This window comes from Pezoporus occidentalis, unplaced genomic scaffold (assembly GCF_034315485.1).
Source record: "Pezoporus occidentalis ecotype Australia unplaced genomic scaffold, CSIRO_AGI_Poc_V1 ctg1, whole genome shotgun sequence".
Lineage (NCBI taxonomy): Eukaryota > Metazoa > Chordata > Aves > Psittaciformes > Psittacidae > Pezoporus > Pezoporus occidentalis.
In genome coordinates this window covers 3118573-3141511 of record NW_026912778.1, presented here as the reverse complement: position 1 = coordinate 3141511, position 22939 = coordinate 3118573, and the positions used below count along the sequence as shown (strand labels likewise).

Below are 22939 nucleotides of genomic sequence, written 5' to 3'. Positions count from 1 at the left end.
AAAGAGTCAAATGCAATAGTCCAACATGCTTTTACATACAACATTTATTTAAGCACTGTGAATTAAAAAAAAATAATGTATAACCACATTTTCTTTCATCCTTAAAGAGCAGAAAACACCTTCAGAAAATATTCTGGGTGTGATGGCTCAATTATTATTCTCAAGTTTTTATAAAAAAAAAAAATAAAAACAGTTTTATCTTGTCTGTATACAAAATGAACCTACTGGAACAGGTAAGAATTTCATAGAAGTGTTTCTGTTAATTTACTTTGCATGCAATGATTGCATTCCTGTTGTTCTGATGTTACTTCTTTTAAAAGATATTCTTAAGACTATTTGAAATTGGGTAAGAAAAATTTAATTAAGAGACCAGCAAAGATAAAGAAGCAGTGGCCTTCTGATATATCCTGTCTTGCAATGGAGTTGTTACAGAGAGCATTATGAAGAACAGTAATATCTAAGCAACAGCATATGCCTTTTTTTTCCCAGCAGTGATGATCATCGTGTAGTGTAGGTGCTGTATGGCTGAGCTATCACAAGGGCCATATCTGAACTGCTCACAAGCATTAAATTTCTATGCTTAGGGTTATCAAAGGAGGGTGGTTTATGACTGCCCAGAACATATTATTTGGTAGAAGAATGTCTGTTAAAACTAACTCTCTGACAAACGGGAGATACTTCTGTTAGACCAAGTGTGGTCTTAACATGCTTTTGCGTGTGTGCTTCTGACAATCAAATGTGATTTAATGCAATTTTTCTTTTGCTCTTAAAAATTCATTTAATTTCAGTATTAATTATCTAACCTTTAAAATAAGGGTGTTTAGTGGTTGTGTCTTTCAGACGTATTAACCTTTATTGGATTAAAAAGAACCCCAAACAATTCTGTCTTAATATTTTACTTTAATAGCTAGGTCTGCCTGATTCAAAGTGGGTTTTATCTTACACCGTAAATACTATTCTTCTCTAAATAAGCCACGTAAGAGTGAGGTAAAGCTTTGTGAGATAGACTTTTCCTTTTACATGTCCAGAACAAAGTCCATTAAAGACTTTAGCTTCTTATGCCCAGTGCATTTGGGTAACTGCATGCATAACTTTATGAGTTAGTTAATGCTTTAGTTTCTTGTGGATTTTCTGCTATTTCTCTGGCTTTCCTGAAGAAATCTGCCAGCTGCTTGGTGTGGATTTAACACATACACTTACCAGTCATGACTTTATTGTTGACTCAAGCTTTGGTTTAAGCTTCTTGGTAATTGTGTATGGCTAAATATATACAAACTCACAAAGCGTGTACTTTGTTCTTGTTCTCAAATCTATGTTTGTTTCAACTTCCTTTGTACTTGGGAATCTGATGCATCTGGAATTTGCATGGAGAGGTCCTGAGGAAAAGCTTAGGCACCTTTTCATCACTCACCTGTAGACAGGAACATGCCAGGAGCACATACTGTTGCACTGCTTTTGAAAGTTTGGAAGACAATTCAATGGAGACAGCAAACCTTGGATAAACAAAGTATTCCCAGGAAGAGTAGCTGTGGTATTAAGAGGAAGAGCCTTTTAGAAAAAAAAGTCAATATGATTTCATTGTGAAGGAAAAAAAAGTGAGATTATAAAGGCAAACATGCCCATAATTTTTATATCTTTAGTAAGCCAAAAGACTTTTCTTCGAAAGCTTTCTTGTCACTCTTTGAGTATAGTGGTTATGGAATGTTAGCTGCAATAATTTGTGTGCCTATCATGCTAAATTGATTTGTTTTCAATTATTAAACTGTTTTAAGTAATGAGTGAAATTTGCATCCTTAGTTATGACAAAAAGGAATCAATGTCTTGAAGGGCTAAGTACAACTTGAAATACATCAGTGTAACAGAAAAAAACAAAACAAAGATTGTCTTTGGTTGGAAATAATGATATGGTTAATTATGGTATAGGAGCATCAAAATAGCCACTTTATAGTCTCTGAAAATTGATTGGGTAATATAGGTTGTAATTTAAGAAGATGCTATAGTTGTAATTTAAGAAGATGGTATAGTTGACACATTGCAGGCTTAAAAAACAGTTGAAGCAAGTTCTAGAAAACTTGATTACAGTAAAACTTCTAATTCTCTAAAGAGGGGTGCTGATACTGTGGTTATGTTTTTTTAAAGAGTTGATGAAATGACACTTTTGGTAAAGATAATGAAGTTAAATGACAACTCTTTTTTTATCTTTACAGCTAGGGAAATTCATTTACTTGTGCATAATTGGGTTTACTCCTCAAGTAGTGCCATAGAAGCACTTCTTAAATCAGTCATTAATGAATAGGAGAATATGTCTGAATTCAGATTTTTACATCAACTTAATGCAGAGGTTTTTGATTGTGTATATCCAGTGTATATATACAAAAAAACCTGCTATCATTAGAGTCCTCATTGGTACCATGTTTCTAGGTGTCAGATGGGTAATTTGTGGGCGTGTCTGCTTGATTTCTGTTGGTTTCTGCATTTATTTTATTTTAATGAGACTAGTACATAACTTGCTGCAAGTATTAGTCAGGGAGATAACATTTTACTAGCTTGTTGGCCTTTCAAGGTACTGATGTTGCAAGTTTTTTTAATTAAATACTGGACTCAGCAATATCTTAGTTTAGGAGGGCAGATCCTACTCAGCACTTCTGATGAAAAAAAAAAGTTTTTTACAGATAATTGTATCCTTTTTATGTAAAAACTAATTTCCCCCCAACTTTAAAGAACCACCACTGAACTGTACTTGACTCTTACAGCTGTTGATACAATCACATAAATTCTAATATTAATTCTTTTAATAGATAATTTTCAAAATTGAGGTTGAGTTTCTTATTTGTAAACATACAGATTTAAGAGTTATTGTGCTGTTAATCTATGGCTGCAGTGAATTGTCCTTGTGAAACACAACAGTCACAGGATATTATTGACTAGCTGGTTGCGAAATGCCTTTGGCTCACTTGTGACACAAAACGAGCACAAGCTATCAGTGCTTCCTAATGCATTCAGGCCATGAATTCATGTTTGTGTTCAAATTAGAATAACTGATTGGAAGTCACAGGAGGACTCAGGCAAGAGGCATGCAAAGAACAACAGGGACTTCTCTTACCAGAGCTCGGCATTGAAGGCTATTTGCATTTCAATATTTCTGCAGCTCTACTCCAGGAATATTTTGATGATCTCCCAAGTCATACAGTGTGCTTGTTTAGTTGCTGGACAAAGACCAGCACTTTGATTGCTTTTGGGAATCTTTGAACATGAAGAACAAAACTATTTAGCTTAGATAAAGAACAGTATGTTTTATGTTCAGTTTCCTGCTGTTCTGTGGTAGCTCTCGGATCCTGGGAAGGATTGCAAAAGCATAACCTTCTGATGTACTTCATCTTAATGCAGCCTTTGTTGAGGTCTTTGTTACCTGAATCTAATAGTGTTCCTGAATAAACTTAACTGTTCTTTTCTCTTGCTAGATTAATGGACTTTTTTGGAGGCACTATGCTTTTATTTCATATAACTGGCTATTGTTAATACATGATCCTTAGCTAAAATAGGATCTATTTATTTAGTCTTAATATTGTACAAGATGTACTTTAATGTGTAATTCTCAATGTCCTTTTGCTTGCCTAAATTAGAAGTAAAAGTTGTCTCCCTTGAAAAAGTACTAATAAAGTAATAATTTAATTAAAAATATTATAGGGGATGATTATTTTTTTTTTCAGGCAGTTTGAGGTGGTGGTTCTTCAACTGTATGCACAAATTAAAAGTCCTCTTTTCAGTTATGAACTGTACAGTGATAGTCATCATTTTGATTCCTCAGGGCAGAAAAGAATTGCAAATGTTTCCGGAAGGAACAGAATAGGACTGTGGCTATAATTAGGCGATTCCCTGTTTTCACAGGTACAGGCAGCACAGAAAGGATTGATTGATCACTTACAAAAGGGTGATGGTGGTATCACTTCGGAATGGTCTTGTAGATCTTTGGAGGACTGTTGCCGCAGGTAGATGGCATGCACTGATCTTGTACATCAACTGTTCACTACACCTGTGGGTCAGGTAGACGCTGTGGAGCTCTAAACTAACAGGTTTTTAAAAGGTTGTAAAACTTTGAGTACCTAAACTTCTTTCCAGCTGATATTATAGAGGATCTGTTGCAAATTGTTAAAATGCCTTATACCTGTCTTGACTGTGTAGAAACTTATAAAAGCTTCAAGTAGTTACCTTTGTCATACTGAACTACAGCTGTTGCCTGGGGTTTATGTTTTTGTGTTCTCAGATACTAAGTTCTAAGGAGCATCCAGCTGTTCAATGTAATTTTGTAGAAGATTTAGAATATTCCCTAGACTAAGTTATTTTTCCATTTAATCTGTGATCAAACTCCAACTTTGCTGCATAACACATTGTATGGTTGTATTTGATATGTTGAGTTGTATTCTCAGGTTAAACTGGCTTATATCCACCCCAAGTGTGAGGACTAGACTCTAGAGATGCTGGAATTTGCACTGCTTCTCCACACTAAGGACATGTCTGGAAGAATTTGCTGTCCACTGAAACATGCAGCAATACTGGTTCATTTCTGCTAAAAGCTCACTTGAAAATTTGGTAGACAATCAGAACCAAACTTAGTAGCCTGACACATAAAGCTATATTAAAATACAAGCCTAAAATAATAAGATAATAATTCATCAGAATTAATAGAATATTAGAAAGGCCCTTCCCTTTCCCTCTTAGTAAATGATTTTTAGAGTATGATGGTTCAAAAGGAAGCCTTAGCTTACTACTCCTGTGAACAGCTGCTCATCAGTAGGTGTAGAAGACTTTTAAACTGACCCTAGAGCTCTAGGAACTTGGGAACCCTATGTTTTATCCCTAAGGTATCTTTTCAGCCACATATCTTAAATATACTAGGTTAATTTTACTGCATTTGCAAAAAGCATGTTTGTGTGCACTTGGTCCAGAGAAGGAAGTGAATGAGTGACTATTTAAAGTTTGGATTTTGCAGGTTTTTTTTTAGTAATAGAAAGTTTGGAAATTTGTGTCCAATTTTGGGAGAATGGTCAAGAAGTTTTCCATCTGAACAGTGCTCTGGGAGAAGTATCTTTTAAATAGTGGTGGAAATATTCTGTATGCATCTGGGGGGGGGGTGTGTGTTTGTTTGTGGGTTTTTAATTTTATATTGTAAGAGTTGATTTTGTTGGTTTTGTTTTTTTTCCTACCCAGCCTCAACCTAAGTTTCTAGGCATCTGCAAAAAAAAAAAAAAAAAAAACCACATGAAAAAGCACAACAGGAACATACTGATCATGGGAGAACGCAGACCAGCGCTCATAACAAATGAGGGTTTGCAAGACAGTAGATGCTTTGAGTCAGTGGGGATTGTAACTGCTGCTAAATTGGTGACAAGAAGTTTAGTTGGTGTTTCAGTTGGATTTCTCATTGTGAAGCCTTTGCCAGGTTGTATTCATGCTCTGGAGGGCTGAATTCTTGTAAGTCTACAGCTGAAATAATTTATGGTAGAAACAGGCTGTGTTGCAATGTTACCAATGCTTTACTGTCACATATTTTTATCTCATGTTAAAATTTCAAGAGACTGAAAAATCTGTGATTTCACCTGTAGACTCATTCATCCACTCATCTAATAATCTCCAGTGCAATAAAGCTAAGGCTAGTTTCCACTTACTCCTTCCTATCAGTTCCATGAGATTGTGTGGAGAAATACAGCTTTCTGCATGTCATACTTGGAAATTCTTATGGTAAAAGTGGAAATGGTAGTACTTAAAGGAGGGGCTGTACTTCGTGAGAATCAAAACATGGGAAGATGAAAGCCTGCTGTAAACAGTAGCATGTCTTGTGTACAGCATGGAGATGTATAGCAGAAAAAAAACCAAAACCCTACTGTCAAAGTACATAAAAGTGACATTAAATAAGTGCTATTTTACCATGTAAGGTTTTACTGTAAGGCATTACTGTATGTGTGTTTCAAATCTATTCAGTCTAGTAATAACCTCATTTGGGGTACTGGACACGGTCTGGTAAGTTAATCTTTTTGTTTATTATGTTTAATAGTGTTACAGAATGGCATCTTTTAAATTTAAAAATGTTATAAATAACCAGATTATAAATTGCTTCAGATGTTGTGGAAAAAAAAAATGCTTGAAGTTATTTTTTGTAATTTATTATCAACGTTCTGCACTGAATGACTGCATTACCTATTTCAACTGGGAAAAGTAGACTGAAATTCTAAAAACACTTAGGAGGGTTTCTTACACTTAAAAACCCTCTTAGTACTGCTGCATTTGCAGAATGTGTTAGTATTACCTAAAAGGTATTTTGTTACTGTTGCAAACTAAAACTAAGTTCACATGCATCTTACAGTCGGCGTGTAGCATTTACTGCTGGGGTGTGTACATTACTTTGTGCCGTTTACAATACATCCTAGTGTAACACTTCAAGATAAGCCAGGTATTCTGATATGTGTGGGCATGAGTATATATGTGTATGTGTTGATTTGTATTTAATAACTGCTATTGCTTTACAGTTATTTCTAGTTGTTTCAGGGGATGTTGGGTGTTGCATCCAAATGTTATATAGTTTTAGGAGTGGTGCTAGTCTCAGTTATTTTATAATAAAATTCCTTTAAAATGACTTGTTTTTTAATTAAAGTGACAACTTCTGGATTTAACATGGAGAAAAGGCACTGTACTTGCTGACACTGAAATAGTATTAATGCATGCAAGGTGTGCTGAAAGTGCATAGTTCTTTTCTAACCTGCATGGCATAACCCTTTGGAGTACTTTAAATAAACATGTTCTTCTAAAAATATGTTTATTACCTTGTTTAGACGTAATTTTAAAAGCTGTTTTTAAAGGCATGCCTCCAGAGACATGCATGCAATAAATTCAAAGTGTCAATGTTTCAGGGAATCTAAATTGTTTTCAGAATTTCAGCAATTAAGAAAGGATAAGTGGAAGGAGAAAATGTTGGGCTGGTGCCAAGCGATAGCTCGTAACCCTCACAGACTTCCAAACAGCACAAGAACACCCGAGGTCTCAGGTGATGCTTCACGTAACTCTACTTTGGTGAGTGAAAAGTTGCATTGCATGATGGTGGCATGCTAAGATGAACTTCAGAGGTGTTACCAATTTGTTTTTAAAAAGCATAATGTTTGCCATTGATTGCATTACCTCAGTGTGCGTTTGACATTCTAGCTATTTACCCCTTTTCATTGTTTTTTTTTGTTTGTTTGTTTTTTTAATCGCTTATGTTATGCATGGTCCATTCTGACTTGCATGCTATGTGTATAAATCAGTATTGATGTTTTGTGAATAGTAAAGTCTTTAAGCAGGAAATGTGTCCTAATATGGATTACTTATATTCTTTGTGATCGTAATCAATATAGTGGCATTTGGTCCCTGATTAGTGCAGCTGGATTTATCTAAAGGTATCTCGTTTGCTCTTTGCTCTTGTCTGTAACAGGAACAAAGTATAGTATGCTGGCACTTGTGTTAGGCAGCTGGATTTTAAAAATATCTTCATATCGTTAAAATGATGCTGCAAGAGATGGTTGAGTTTCTGCATGCAAAGCCTTTGATAGTAGATGTTCAGGCAATGTAAAGTCAAAAATTTATGTAGTGCAGTTATTGTGAATTGTATGAAACTGAATAAAGTGACTCGTTGACAAGAATGTTAATCCTGCACTTTTTGCTCATTCAAATAAATCTATTTACATCAGTAGACCTCCCAAGGTGAGTAAGAACTGATACTTGAATGTAAAGGCTTCAGACTGCCCTGCGTGTAAGAGCAAATATCATCTTTTTACTTGTTTTTCATCAACTGTATTGACATTTTTAGGCTATGGAAGTGATTATTTGAAACATATTCAGTTAAATATGCCTGATCCAATTTCATGATTGAGTTTAGAATAGGCACAGCATTTCCTATCCTAGGAAGTGTGAGGTTTCAGGAAAAACAGCCCTCCAGTTGTTGAAACACAGACATGATGGCATCTAAGCAGAAAGATGAACAATTTCTTATAAACACTGATGAAATGTGATATTCCAAAAAGTGTAAAGAGAGTTATAAATGAAGAGGCAGTGGTCTGTTTGAAAGTTTTTGAAGTTCTGGTGAAAAAAAGCCCCTATTTAATGTGGCAAAATTATCTTATTAAACGGTAGATTATATAAAATGTAAGTTTCTGTTGAGATAGAGGACACAAAAAGGCAGCACTAAAAATTGCCTATTTTATAGCTTACTTAATATCCTAGATTATTATTATAGCACACTTTCATCTGGAATTCTTTTCTTTCAGAGAAATAAAAGGAAATTAAAAAGCATTGAGTCATGAAAGAAGAAATTTCAAGTATGTTATCCCCATATTTAATTACTATTACTATCAGTATTACTATTTTCTTTTTACATTTTATTTAATTACTATTAATGTTTAGGTATTACTAGTAGTAGGTGCTGATTATTAAGGAATATATTTAGATATATGGAAATCTGATATTTTGATTTCTGCTTGACTGCTAGTCAACATCTAATTCAGTTTGATAGTCCAGAGAGAAATATTCCAATCTACTGGATGGGATTTAGAAGCAATGAGCGGGGAATACAGTTCATAACAGTTGAATATGTAGAGTTAGAATGTTTTAACCGTATTAATATTAAAACTTGTTAAAAAATAAGTGCATGAAACTGTATACACTGCTGCTTAGCTGATGAAGTGTGTAAGAAAGCGAAGGATATAAACAACTGGGGAAGATACTGTTTCCTTTAATGATGTGATTGACTATAGAATGATAATCTTCACAATAGGAAATAAAACAATAATATCTCTTGAAGCCTGTCAAGCTTTCCTCTTCATTTTCTTTACTTCCTGCTCTCTTCGACCATTAACTCTTTCTATCTCTCACTTCTGAAGTAAGTGACTTTCAGCATAAGATTTTGCTGGCAGTGTCTTTCCAACTTGTGGGCTGTAGGCTAAAAATCCTTATTTTACTTATGAACACTTCTAAATTGAAATGTTATTTCAAATCAGTTTTGATTTTTCTTTGTAGTCTTAGCCTTTCAATATGGAAAAATTTTCCATTTGCTTTTGAGCATACAGATTTAGCACTGGAAAATGAAAAATAATGAAACAGCAGAAATGTAAGAATATAATAAATTATTTGTAGCAAGTGTACAAAGCCACTTCTGATGACCTATTTAAGTCCCTTCTTTCTGAATTAACCTTCATTTTTCAGTGCATTGCAGTTCCTCTGTGAACCTGGTTCCATTAGGGTTTATCAGGTCTATCTATCTTGTGAGCATATTTATGGTAGGAAGACACAGCTCTTTGCTTCCTCAGGCTGTAGGTCGCAAGTCTGGGTTTGGTGGGAAGCGAACTGGAATGTACAGTGCATCTTTTCTTCAGCTCTGCCGTATGCCTTATTTTTCTTGGTGAAAGAAAGAAGGAAGCTTGTGGAGTAGGAAGCAGGGTGTGATCATTAAAAGGTTGCACTTTTTTTTTTCATTAAACAACTAAATGGAATACTGAACAGCAGTGCAGAAATGAATAAAAAATAAATTCACTCACGAAAACACTGAAATAAATTTAAGGATTTTAATAAAAACAGTTATACTGTTTCATTTTATTTGATGTCAAGATGTTCTAGTTTCATCCAAATCAAATAAATTCTGAAATATTTCAGCAAAACTCAATGAAAAATTCTTGGAAACATTTTTTCATTATTATTTTTTCTTTAGTTATAATATTATCCTCAGGCTTTATCACCTTAGCATGCTTTATTTAAAAATTAAATCCTTTGTGTTCAGTTTTAGGTGGAACTCTAGCTTCTTGGTTCTCAGCATACCTCAAAATTTTTGAGCGATTCTATAATGAAAAGAGGCATAACTTCTCAACAAATATTGTTTATTCTTACAGTTTGTTGGATAATTTTAGATTCAAAAAGGTAACAGCTTTTTTTTTCTTACTCAAAACAATTTCATATAGTCTATTAAATTGGTGAAGTGGGACATAAAGCTGAATTCACTACTTTTCTGATAGCTAGAAATAATCTGTTTTTCAAGCTGAATTTATTATCTGCTTGTGCTTGTTCACCCTGTAAACGTTTTTCAAATTTGAAGGTTCATCCTTCCTAATATTCATCATAAGATTTATTTTTAGAGACCTCTAATACAGCTTTTCAACTTTCCCTTTCCATCATACTGTTCCTGTGAATATCTTAAAAGGTTTTATTCTTGCTCTACTTGGAGCATGAGTAACCAGTTGTACACAGCATTCCAGATCAAGCTTTTTGTTCCTAACTTTAGCACTAATTATTCCCTATCCAGTATCACATTTGTCTTAATTAATATTTAATTTAACTAATTGATTTACTGAGTAGATTTAGAATCATTTTATCAATATATTTTTTGTAACTGTTATTTTAGTTTTGAGATGAAACCTCTAGACTGTGTTAAGTTTTGATCAGTATATTGACTGCATCAATTCCAATTATTTATTACTCTGTTCTTTTCCATTCAATTTTTTTTAATTTATTCAGCAAAACCACTTTTTCCTACTGAACTTTCTTTTTTGAAAGTTTGTTTCTGGTTAGTCTGTCTTTTGGTGATTTTGGTTGGTTGGTTGGTCTTGTTTTTTCTCTGGAGGGATGTGTTTATTTTGAGGTTGTTTACTTTTTTCATTACTTGCTAGTATATTTTTTTGCTTTTCTATTTCATATAGTGTTCATCTACTAGATTTATCTCTTCTGAATTAGATATTCATTCAGACATATCTGAAGATGTTCAGATTATTCCCTATTTTCTTTTTCTTAAATGTAAATTCATATCTTTGGGTTTTTTTTTCCATTTCTCTGATTTTTGCTAGAGTTGGGGAAGAATAGTAATGTTTTCTTCCTTAATTGAAAAAATTCTAGATCTTGAAAGATCATAATTCTGTGCAATAGTACTTGCAGGATTTCTTTTCTGAAAGTATAATAGGTGTAACTGAAAACATACAATTTTAAATCCTTTCTTCATGAGTCACCTGTCTTTTTACTGACAGTGTCTATTTATACTGTGATTCTGTAAGCATATATATGTATGGTTAGTTCAAACAATTTTGATGTGAATACATTCGTATGTATTAACATCGATTTAACAATTTTACTAGAAGCAGTTCTGTGCCTGCCTACAGTTCTGGTGTCTCAACATAAAAAGGCCATGGAACTGCTGGAACAAGTCCAGAGTAGGGCCACGAGGATGATCAGGGGGCTGGAGCACCTCCTGTATGAAGACAGGCTGAGAAAGTTGGGGCTGTTCAGCCTGGAGAAGAGAAGGCTGCATGGAGACCTCATAGCAGCCTTCAGGTACCTGAAGGGGGCCTGTAGGGTTGCTGGGGAGGGACTCTTCATTAGGGACTGTAGTGACAGGACACGGGGTAACGAGTTCAAACTTAAACAGGGGAAGTTTAGATTAGATACAAGGAAGAAGTTCTTTACTGTGAGGGTGGTGAGGCACTGGAATGGGTTGCCGGAGGAAGTAGTGAATACTCCACTCCTGCCAGTGCTCACGGCTAGGTTGGATGGAGTCTTGGGTGACATGGTTTAATGCAAGGTGTCCCTGCCCATTGCAGGGGGGTTGGAACTAGATGATCTTAAGGACCTTTCCAACCCAAACTATTCTATGATTCTGTCTTTGCTCAGTGTCTAGTATTTCTTGGTATCCTAATTCGGAACTTGAACATGATCTTAAAGACATGACATTAAGAATCTATGTTCTTAATAGTTATGTACAGCCTGTTCTGCGTAGGGTATGGACTAGTCCTTGATTCAGTACATCATGTTAAACACATGAAGCTAATGGAAATGAACACATACTTAATGCTGAGTTGTAGTCATTAGTGCATACTGCTTTTCCCTGTTGTATTGTATTCCCCACTAGAATATATGTGGAAGTATAGCCATGTGAGTAACTAGAAAATTTGTGTTTGTATATGCAAATGGAGTGCAGAAGCATCAAGTAGGTAATTTAACTCTAAGAAGGATTTTTTTTTTTTTTATTTTAATGCAAACAAATGGTACCATTTGCTTCTCCAAGAGAAAGTAAAATATGTTTATGAATCATCTGGTTTACATAGGCAGATCCCAGGTTGCCATGTCTGATCTGCAGATGTTGACTGAGCAAGTTTATAGGAGTTGGTGGTCATTCTAAAATATAATTAACAAACAACGGAGAGTGTTTTTGTTGTGTTTTAAACTTGGCAGGGGAGAGGAGGATCCTAAATATATTCTCTGGTGCTACATATCTCAGCTGGGCTGATTGCCTCCATTTTTCTGGTGCTAAAAAGTTCTAAGTGACAGGGGTTTTCTGTTTGCTGCTTATGGACATATGAAACTTCTGCAGCATTTCTGTAAAAGACAGCATTTGTTCTGATATTCTTGGACTAAAATTCTTGTTGCCATTGTTCATTCTACTTTTTTACTCACCTCACCTGTTCCTCTTTCCTCAGGTGCTCTAAGGCCTTTTGAGGAGAAATTTAATTAGATGCATATTCATTTTTTGTATTTTACAGTAGGTTAATTTTTAGCTTCTCATTTAGTAAGTTGTATTCAGTATCCATTAATGTTAAGCTGTGGAAACATTTCCTTGTAATGTAGATGTTCCACATTGGGCTCATCATTCTGCATGATGGTGCATGCTCCCCTGCAAGGTAATTGTCTTAACTATTCATTGCTTTCTAATTTACAGGACCAGCCTAAGCTGTCAGTGGCCTCAGTAGCCATGCCACCCTGGGCCACTCATTGATTTTTCCTACATTTAAAGCCAATTAGCAGTTGTTACCTGGGTTACCATCACTTTCCATGTTCTCGCCACAAACGTGTTATAATGACGTAAAGTTCTGAAGACTTCATTTGTGTTTCTTTTCTGTGCATACATAAGCCATTAGAGCAGGGCAGATGTGGCCAAAGCTTTTGGGTAAGTCTCCCCCCAGTGCTCAATTTCTTCCTCAGTACACACCAGCATCATTTAATAGTTTAAAAGCAGGGCAGGTATTCTACTTACTTGACCAGTGATTGTGGGTAGGCTTCCCTTGTGACAGGCTTAAAATGACAATCCTCACTTCAGTAATTTTTATTTTACTTGTGAAAAGGATGACACATTTCCTGACAAAAAATGTAGGATACACAGAAAATTACGATTACTTTGCATTTGTAGAAACAACAATAACTTAAACAGTGGAGGGAAAAAAAAAAAAGCTTACCTGAAAGGTAGCTTCTGTAGAGCAATTTATTACCAGTAATATTCGTATTATGTTTAAAAAAAAGTATTTTTTATTTAGATTTATAACTTAAATGATATTTATGTTTTCTAGTTAAGTGTCCAAGTGTCTACATTTACAGCTAATTTTATCAGTGGAATTGCAAAGAAATTATTTTCTATAGAGCAGATTGCTATAAGAAGACATTGACAATATTTATTTTTTTTATATTCTAGTAACTTTTTGAATAGACTGTACTCAATCCTTTGTCCTTTCCCCCAAATAGTTCATGCACCTTGTCTCTGAGAGCAACATGTGTTCATAACATTGGTTCAAATCTATTTAATGTAATTTATTCATAATTTGTTTCTTTTTGTATAGTTGAAGCTGACTCTTTAGTTTCACTTAGGAAAACTTTCATCTTTTAAGTGCAGAATTTAAGATGTATTAACTTTTTTTTTTAGTTTTCCAGATAAGAGTATGTCTCAGTGTGTTAGAATTGTTCACATAACTTCTGACAAAAAGCTTGAGAATTATTTTTCCAGCAATTTTTAATATGTCCATAGAAAGATTTAGTTAAAAGTATGTAAAGCTCCAGGTTATATGATGTAGGGTTATAGATACCAAAACAAAGAGAAGATTACCAGATCACCATTCAGTTTCTAACTGGAAAATGAGTTCTGGAATATCATAGAATCAGACAGGGCCAAGTAATTAACCTAAGTTTTTTTTTAAGGTGAGATGGGTTATTCTCATTTTAGCTCAGCAAAGCCTTCAGTCCCATCATTAACTGAACCCCTACATCGTAATGGGGAAAACAGCGTGACAGGAAATATCAAAGAAATGTCTGTTCATTCATTTATTGCCAGAGTAATACCAGCAATGAAAGCTATGGGAAAAAAAAAAAAAAAAGATTCTGTAACTTTATCTTGTAAAAAAAAATTCAGGGTTTTACTACATGTTTAAATTAAATTGCAAGTTTACATAGTACTCACATTCCTGAAGACCCATATTTTTTTTGCATGGTATTTTGCATTCCAGTATTTCTTGAATTATCTCTACTGTGCTGACTGCTATGACAACTGGTCTGATAGTGAGTGGTCTGTGCAACTCACTGCTGTAAATGGAAATGTGTATTCCTAATTTGCTTGAAGAGTCCATACTAATACTATATTCATGTTTAGAGTAAAATATGTGCATGTAAGTTTGTGAAGCAGCAGTTTAGAGCACTGATAGAAAAAGGTAAGAAACAGGATTTCTCTCCTATAATCACATAGGTTTGTGCAGTGTCCACAACAGAATTCATTCTCACTGTTAAGTGGTTTATAAAGTAATTATTACTGCAAAATATACTTACAAAATACTCAAAAAAAAAAGATTAAGAGGAAGATGGGGTTGTATGTGTGTAGAAGTGATTTCATACATTCATATTATTATATAAGTTTTGCTACATATAGGGGTGAAGAAAGAAGAAAGTAGTAAATTAGAGGAAGCTATACCTCTCTCTACGTATATTCCCTCATGTATTCTTTTGCTACACTGCCTTCAGTAAGAGTCTTTTCAGTGCTACAAATGGTTTGGTGTTGGTTTTGTGGCATAAGAGGCTAGGCAGTGCACCACATCTCTGCATCTAGCTGTTCTGGTGCAATGGGTATGTCAAAGTGTCATCAAGCCATTTCAACCCACATTCAGCACTGTCTTCCACCCAGCTGTTGGCCTGGTTTTCCTGAAGCATAATGAGTCTGCAAATATTAGGGCTGTCTTGTGAGCACCTAGGTTGTGTAGAAAGTCAGAGTCCTCATTGCATTTCATTGTGGTTCCCTATTTAACAGAGGTATGCTGTAGCGCAGAAGATTAAGTAGGGCCTCTTGAAATCTGCAACACATATGAGTCTCCCTTGTTACAAGATTTGAGCACTGAGCTAAGAGAGGCTCTGGACAGAAACTGGATTTTCAAATAAAATATAACATTTGTAGGGAGGCTATTCCAAAAATACTCTGTGTGAAGATTCTGAAATCTACTGGTTTCCAGTTTGCAGCGTCACTGAATACCTGCCATTACACTGCAATTGTGGTGTCCCTTTTACAAGAAAGAAGAGTTCACCACACAAGCTGGAGTGATGCACTGAGGCAGAAAAAAGATCATAATTATTGTGTGGATTAAAGTGTTGACTTGCATTGTATGTAACTTCCAGATAATTTTGTGAAAGTCATTTCTGCTTTGTGATTTCAGCCTCATTAATATGGATAAACATAAATGTGAATAATAAACAATATCATGTGGATAACGCTCATTATAAAATTTCACTTACAACTGTTTGGTGCTTAAATCCTGTAGATACAAAGGTATTAGACTTGTTCTATTGGTAGTGAAATGATTAAATAAAATTGGGTAATGAATATAAAGGAGGAGGAGAAAATATTGTAGAAGACCTAGTAGCTTTCTAGAGATGAATCAACAGATAGGCTAAAGTTTAGTGTTCATTCCACAGGACATGGAGATAATATCATGAACCAGGTGCTGCAGTTTCAGTGGAGTTAGTTCAGATCTTGGTCTTGGAAATGCCAGTCTTACCAATTTAGTTAAAAATGGGTTTGTCGGCAAAGATGGCCATGTGTGGATGCTGACCATATCAGTTTTGTCGACTCTTTTGATTATGAAAGGAAAATGACTATGACCTTGTTAAGCTAATTACATCTGGGGTTAATCTTTTAGTTACTCCCCTTGCCCTTTCATAAAGTATGAGATGGGAGTAATAGGATGAGATTAAGAAGCAGAAATTTAGGCTGAAGGTAAAGAACATACCTGTGACAATGAAATGCCTTAGGCTGCTATGCGATTTTGTATTGAGGGTTACAGGAATCCCATGCCTGAAATTTGGAATGGAAACATTTGCAGATGATATTTATGTAGTTTTCCCCCTGCCTCTGATTTTTCGTGCATGTAGTTTTTTTCCTGTTTCTAAGAGAAATACATTCTCTCTTTTCATAGAATCACAGAATGGTTAGAGTGGGAAGGGGCCTTAAAGAATACCTAGTTCTAACCAGTCTGCCATAAGCAGAGACACCTTCCACAAGACCAGGTTACTCAAAGCCCTGTCTAACCTATCCTTAAACACTTCCAGGGATGGGGCATCCACAGCTTCTCTGGGCAACCTGGGCCAGTGTCTTTCTACCCTAATAGTGAAGAATTTTTTCCTAATATCTAATCTAAATCTCTGTGTCAGCTTAAAACCATTCCCCCTTGTCCTGTTACTGCATGCCCTTGTAAAAAGTCCCTCTCCAGATTTCTCATAGGCCCCCTTTAGGCACTGGGAGCTGTTCTAAGGTCTCCCTGGAGCCTTCTCCAGGCTGTACAAGACCAACGCTCTCAGCCTGTATCCACAGGAGAGGTGCTCCACCCCTCTGATTATCTTTGTGGCCCTCCTCTGGACTCACTCAAGCATGTCCATGTCCCTCTTATTTTGGAAGTGCCAGAGCTGAACACAGTACTCCAGTGGGGTCTCATGAGAGTGGAGTAGAGGGGGAGAATTGCCTCTGTCAACCTGCTGGCAACAGTCATTTTGATACAGCTCAGTACATGGTTGGCTTTTCTTGGCCTGGTAGTCCTCTTATAAAATCAATGGAATGAATGAAATGTCCAGCTTCTGGACTAGATCAGTTGACCGACTATGATCTGTCTAACCATTAAGCTTTATTTAACTAGAAGTGTTTAGATTTCATCCTTTGTGAATATCTATTTTGCGATAAAGTGTCTGGTTTCTATTTCTGTGCCTCATATTTCAGATTTTTCTGATTTTCAGTGTATGCCAACCCTGACAATATTTATTTGTTAACCATATAGGTTGTAAATTATGTAACTGAGTTATTGCTTTTCCTAAAATATGGTCAATAGGGTCTTATGTTTGGCTCACCTAGACAAAGAAGCCCCTCAAGACAAACAACAGAAAAATCTCCAAACCTGAGGTAGGTGCTGCTCTTTGTGTTTCACAAAGAAGCTGTTGAGTACAAGCAAGTACTGTCTAGTGTAATTTTGAGGGTGAGCAGAATAAATTTTTGTGAAGTGAAATTTATAGTAATGAGATCATTGAACCAGGAGGCATGTGGATGTTCGTCCACCCAATGGACTCAGACTCAGTGTAGATGAAGGCAACAGAGGCAGTACAGATGCTTCCTAGAGCTCTGTCCTGGGTTCAGCAGTAGCAGTCATTTTTCTCCTCCTTGGTAGCTGGTGCAGTGCAGTGTTTTGACTTTCGGCCTGGTAACAGAGCTGATAACACTGATGTTTTGGTTTGGCCAAGGACTTTGTGAGGCTCATGCTCTGCCAGGGAGGAGGGGAAGCCAGGAGGAAGCAGAGACAGGACACCTGACCCAAACTGACCAAAGAGGTATTCCATACCACAGCACGTCGTGCCCAGGAGGTAACTGGGTGTGCCCCAGAAGGGCTGGTAGACTGTGGGGCTGGAGGAGGTATCGGTCGGTGCTTGGTTGGGTTGGGCGGGGGGGGCGAGTTATCGGTCAGCTGGTGATGAGGTGTTGTATTCTCTTCCCTTGTTATTTCCTTTATCATTATTATTATTGGTGGTAGCAGTAGTGATTTGTGTTATACCTTAGTTACTAAACTGTTCTTATCTCAACCTGTGGGAGTTGCATTCTTTTCGATTCTTCTCTCTGTCCCTCCGGGAGTAGGGGGAGGGAAAGAAGGGGGGGGGAGTGAGTGAACGAGTTGCCTGACTGGGTTTAAACCATGAGAAGCTCTAAAAGTGCTCTGTGGATAATCTGGAAGTGCTGTGCATTGGAACCATAACTCAGACTTCATGTTTAGTGGGGAAATACAATTTTACTTCTTCAGATTTAGGCATATACTATTCTTGGTAAGTGACATTAATTTAGACTACAGTATTTCCTGATGCTGAAAATAATTGAATTTATTAATTTTTATTATGGAAACCTGTGTTTATTTAATCATGTTTGATGCTTGTTTTCTCTGGGTAATATTATTTCAGAATGTGCTAATTGCTTAAACTTTGTAATCTATAAATATTAATGCTCATGAAATGTTAATAACAGCTGATAAAAGTGAAATGCAGAAAAATGAGTGATTCAATTAATCAATTTAAATTATTTTATAACTGCATAGATAATTACTAAATTGTGAAAACATCAGTAATGATGCCTGTTGAGTGGATAGCCAATTCAAGATACTCATGTAATTTTTTAAGAGTTGATTATCTTCTAGTAACTTTAAATGGCTGTTGATGCTCCCTATCTCTGAAAATAATTTTCTGTAGTTGGAAGAGGTATTTTCACATATGTGAACCTAAAATTTACTTTTAAATCATTACTTTGGGATTTTAATAAAAATAAGCTGTCTCCCAGAGGAATCAGTTGAAGTCATATGTTTAGAATACCTGAAGTGATGCATCTCAGAGTTTGGTGATTTATCAAAGTGTGATTTATAGGTGCAAGGTCTACTTCAGATAACATCAGAAAATCTGCCATTACTGAAATCTTGTAGTAGTCAAGGTTCTACATGTTCAGGAATTGTTTGAAATAATGAGAGCATGATTCAGGCAGAACTTTTTTCTTTCTTTTTTTCTTTTGCCATTATGTTTAATTCTCCATAAAAGCAGAGACAAAATGAAATGGGAAAGAGAATGGAGGGGGAAAAAAAAGGTATTATTTTTCTTCCAAATACTCAAATATACACCATATTCACAGTTCACCTTGGCTTACGTATTGAGCAGTATTGATGCGTGATAGCATCTGTAAGGCTGAGTATTCACTGTGTTGACACCTCCAACTAAATGCACTTTTTAAAGTGTTTTGTGGGTGCCTACCCTTCTAGCATGCAAGTATGTTTAAAATACACTGTAAAAAAATCAGACATCCATCATTAATCTGCTGGTTTTGAAGATATGTTCTAAGGAAACTAATTTTTACTTGCACCTTCACTAACACGAAGCAGAAATAGTCATCTAACTTCTGAATTTTGTCCTATAATCATAGAATCATTCATTTTTCCTGGATAACAGGTCATGCTTTGTTTCTAAATATAGATATAGGGAATATACAGTATAACATAATTAATGTGTGTTTCTTGGAAAACCTTTTTCCTATGATTCTGAAGAAGTGATTACAAGGCAAATAATTCTGCTAAGTATAACAGTAAAATTTGCTGTGGTGCTGCAAGTGACCTAAAAGCTTTTTGTTTAACATGTAGAAAAAGCTTTCATGTAATACGTGTCTACACATAGGGTTGAATCAAGAAGCTAACTCTAGTGCCAGTCTTGAAAGTATGGTCTGTATTTCTTTATAAAAATATTTTTTAGAGGAGCTTTATTATAAGTCCATATACAAAAGAATTTCAGCATTATTTAAGAAATCCTCTTGGAGGTTTTTTTTTTTTTTTGGGGGGGGGGGGGGGTTGGGTTGTTTTAGAAGGAAGAAACAAGGTGGAGCACTTGCACCCCTGCAGGATCATGTTGCTTGCTCCACAGTGCCCTTTCTGTCACTGAACTGTGGAAATTTGAAGAACTATTTGCAAAGAGATACTTTTTTAATAATATGTATTACAGTAAAGTGAGTTAATGCTTTGGTCAGTTGGTGCCTGCAATGGAAAATGCATTGCTTATCAGCTTCTCAGATGCATGAGATGTGCAATTAGCTTAGTAATTTTATATATTTAGTAAAGGAATTGGTTTCTTGTAGATAAAAAAAAAAAAATTGAAAGCAATTTATTTCTGTACATGAGAAAATCCAATATGCTTTGGTTATCTATGTGTTTAGTTTATTTTGGGGATGTAATTAACTGCATAAAGGCCAGTCAAAATAGCATCTGTTTGTGCCTATCTACGTATGAGTGCATTCAGAAGTAGCTGTCAAATCGTCCGCGTAAAAAAAAAAAAAAAGGTCCAAAATGTATTTTAATTAAGAAAAAAAAAATCAGTCATCTAAAGATCTACTCATGCTATTAGGAATTTTGTTTCTAGTGGCTGTTGTGCGGAGGGGTTTTGTTTGTGTTTTCTTTTTCATTTTATTATTGCATCGTTCAGTCAAACTCCTTTTTTTTGCCAAAGTATGCACAAAAATGTGGAAGAATATTTTAGAATTTTGCTTTCTGTTAGCTCACAGGGGATCAGACCAAATTCACAACTTATTTTTTTTCCATTTTAAAGCACTATAGTGGGATGAAGCTGAATTTACCTGTGTGTTTTTTGCTCTAAATTGACAATAGAAACCTGCTATGTGAATTTTCCTGTTTATGAGCTTGTATTTTGCTTTAATACAGATTGCCTCCTTCAGAGAAATAGACTAAAGAGCATTCTGGCAAGCTTTCAAACTAGCAGCATAGCTGTCTTAGGAAAGGTAAATATAATTTCGAACTTAATCTGTTAGAACTCTTTAAAAAATTTATATATTCACTTTAATTAAAGTAATGCAGCTCTGAGCTTTCTCATGCATTTTTTTGTATTAAATGTAGTTTAAAACCAAAGACAAGTGGAATAGACTCCACTGTATAAACTGCTATTGGGCTTTATTTAAAATAATAAGTGGAATGTATTTGTTTACACTCAATATTGCTAAGAATGTTTCAAGACAGTTCTCTAACACAGCTTAGTAGGCTTCTCTTTTTCCCTGCAGGCAGTATCTAACTTGATGCACAGCATTTTATTTTTTCCCAAATAATTCCAACAGCTTTCCTACTAAATAACATCTGTGTTATAGCAAAACTGTAAATGGTGGTGGAGACATTCTTGCTCAGGCAAGCTGATCACTTCTTTCAGAGCTTACTGCAAACTGTAAGTCTTAGTGCTTAGACTTCTTTGTATGCCTTTGTAATGAAAACCTACACTATGGAATCTCTGATGTCATGATTCACAATAGATCTTTGTGCTTTTTTCTGCCTGATTACAATTTTTAGGTAAAAGCGTTGTAAATAAAAAAAAACTCCAAGATGAGCAAAACAAAAATCAGTAACTTGTGATACAGGAGAATAGTGTAAAGCTTTGTGGGGTTCATTTTCATTATGCAGAAACATTTCAGAATCCATTCAATTGCCTTGGACTGATTTCAGCCACCAGAAAATGTAACTACTTCAGGATTTATTAGCTGAGTGTTTACATTAATTCTAGACCATCTGAAGCTGCTTCAAGGACTACATCATTACTTTTCTGTATATAAAACCAACAACTTAGACCATTTGCATTATTATTTTAATACTTAATTCATAAATAGCTTGGGAAAGGACTAGTATTTACATTTCAGGCATGAGAATTAAACTACCGTTAAGTTTCCTGTGCTATGATAAGAAATGAGGAGATAAATACTTTTTCTTTCTTCCTAAATGGGGTGTGTGAGGGGAATCAGCTATGTGAAACTAAAAAACAAGGCTGTTCTACATTCACTCCTTTCCCCTTCAACCCCAATACTAAGTGAAGCCCAAGACTTTGAAATGACAGCTTTTAAAACACATTATTTAGGAAGCCGAGACTGAAGATTGAATGTATTCCAATGCATTTGACCTGTAGGTTATCTTTAAAACAGAATTTAAAAAAAAGATTCAGCAGGGTGTCTGTGAGTAACACGTTTGCTCAAGAAAGCTTATTATTGTTCGCTAATAGCCTTCCAGTCACTGCCTTTGGTTTTGAATGGCCTCAGGTAGATACATTAATGAAAATAGTGTAGTTGCAACTGCTTTTTAATCTTCAGTAAAACCTATGATGTCAAGAGATTTCTGTGATGAAAGCTTCACAGTCATCAAGTTGGTTTTGACATTCATGCAACTGCCTTTTTCTAGGAAACATCCAGTTTTGTATTGTGTTCTATAAGGCTCACCTTTTGAAGACAAAATGGATTTTGCTTTGTCTTGTATGGAATTCAGTTTTTTACTAAATGAAAGTCCAGTGATAATTCAGTTCCTTTGCTTAGAAAATGTTTTTTAATTGAATTTCGAAAGTTCAGGTTTCTCTTAAGATTTTAAGTTTTCAGGATGGTTCTAAGTTCTTGTTTTAAATAGTAAAAACTAAAACCTTCCAGTACAGTTTGCACTCGAAAAATCACATTCAGAATACATATATGCAAGAGTGTCCTTACTGTTTTCTTCCATTTCCCATAGTGTAACACATTTGCAATTGTGTGCATCTGTCATCCCAGTTCTAAAGGTTTTTTTTCAGTTAGGAGGGAAGTATTGTAGGATTTGGCCTTTCAAATTTCAAAGCCTCAGTAATGATCAGCATAGATTCATAGCTGTCTTTTTTGGGGAGAGAGAAGGATTTTCAACACAGTTTTCTACTATTTTACCTTTCACCTTGTCAACTATATATGAATTTGAAATATGCTTAAGCTCACAGTTATGCTGGTTTTAAGAGGAATAAAGTTTTAAAAGAGCCTTACTTGTACTCAAAGCTTAAATACTACACTTCAGAAATATTTTTGTTCTGATTTGAAAAATCTTGTCTAATTATCAGAGTAGAATAGATTTGGGCAAAGCTGTTATTTACAAAAATCATCTGTAAAGGTTCAGTGATTAAAGATTCATCACTGATTCTCATGGTGCACCCAACTCTCCTTTTTCATCCGAGTAGTCTTCTTGGTTGCAAAAGGATTAATTGCATAGTAGTCATCCTGATACTCAGCTGAGAAATCTAACCACATGCTTGCATTATACTGCTATTAAAGAGCAAATTTTTCACTGGATAGGGTAAGTAA

At 35.3% G+C, this 22939-nt stretch overlaps 1 protein-coding gene across 5 annotated transcripts in view; it reads left to right on the top strand.

The window, feature by feature from the left end:
* MARCHF1 (membrane associated ring-CH-type finger 1) overlaps window positions 1-22939 on the top strand; it is a 152341-nt gene that overhangs the window by 55963 nt on the left and 73439 nt on the right. For 2 of the 5 annotated variants that reach the window (XM_062612439.1, XM_062612748.1), the window contains exon 2: window positions 6926-7065. The exons of 2 other annotated variants lie outside the window; for them this stretch is intronic. In XM_062612439.1, the coding sequence (XP_062468423.1) occupies window positions 6964-7065 (102 nt within the window). In that variant the 5' untranslated portion in view covers window positions 6926-6963. Of the gene's footprint in view, window positions 1-6925; window positions 7066-8294; window positions 8346-22939 lie in introns of those variants that run through there. One more of the 5 variants, XM_062612598.1, reaches the window with a different exon arrangement.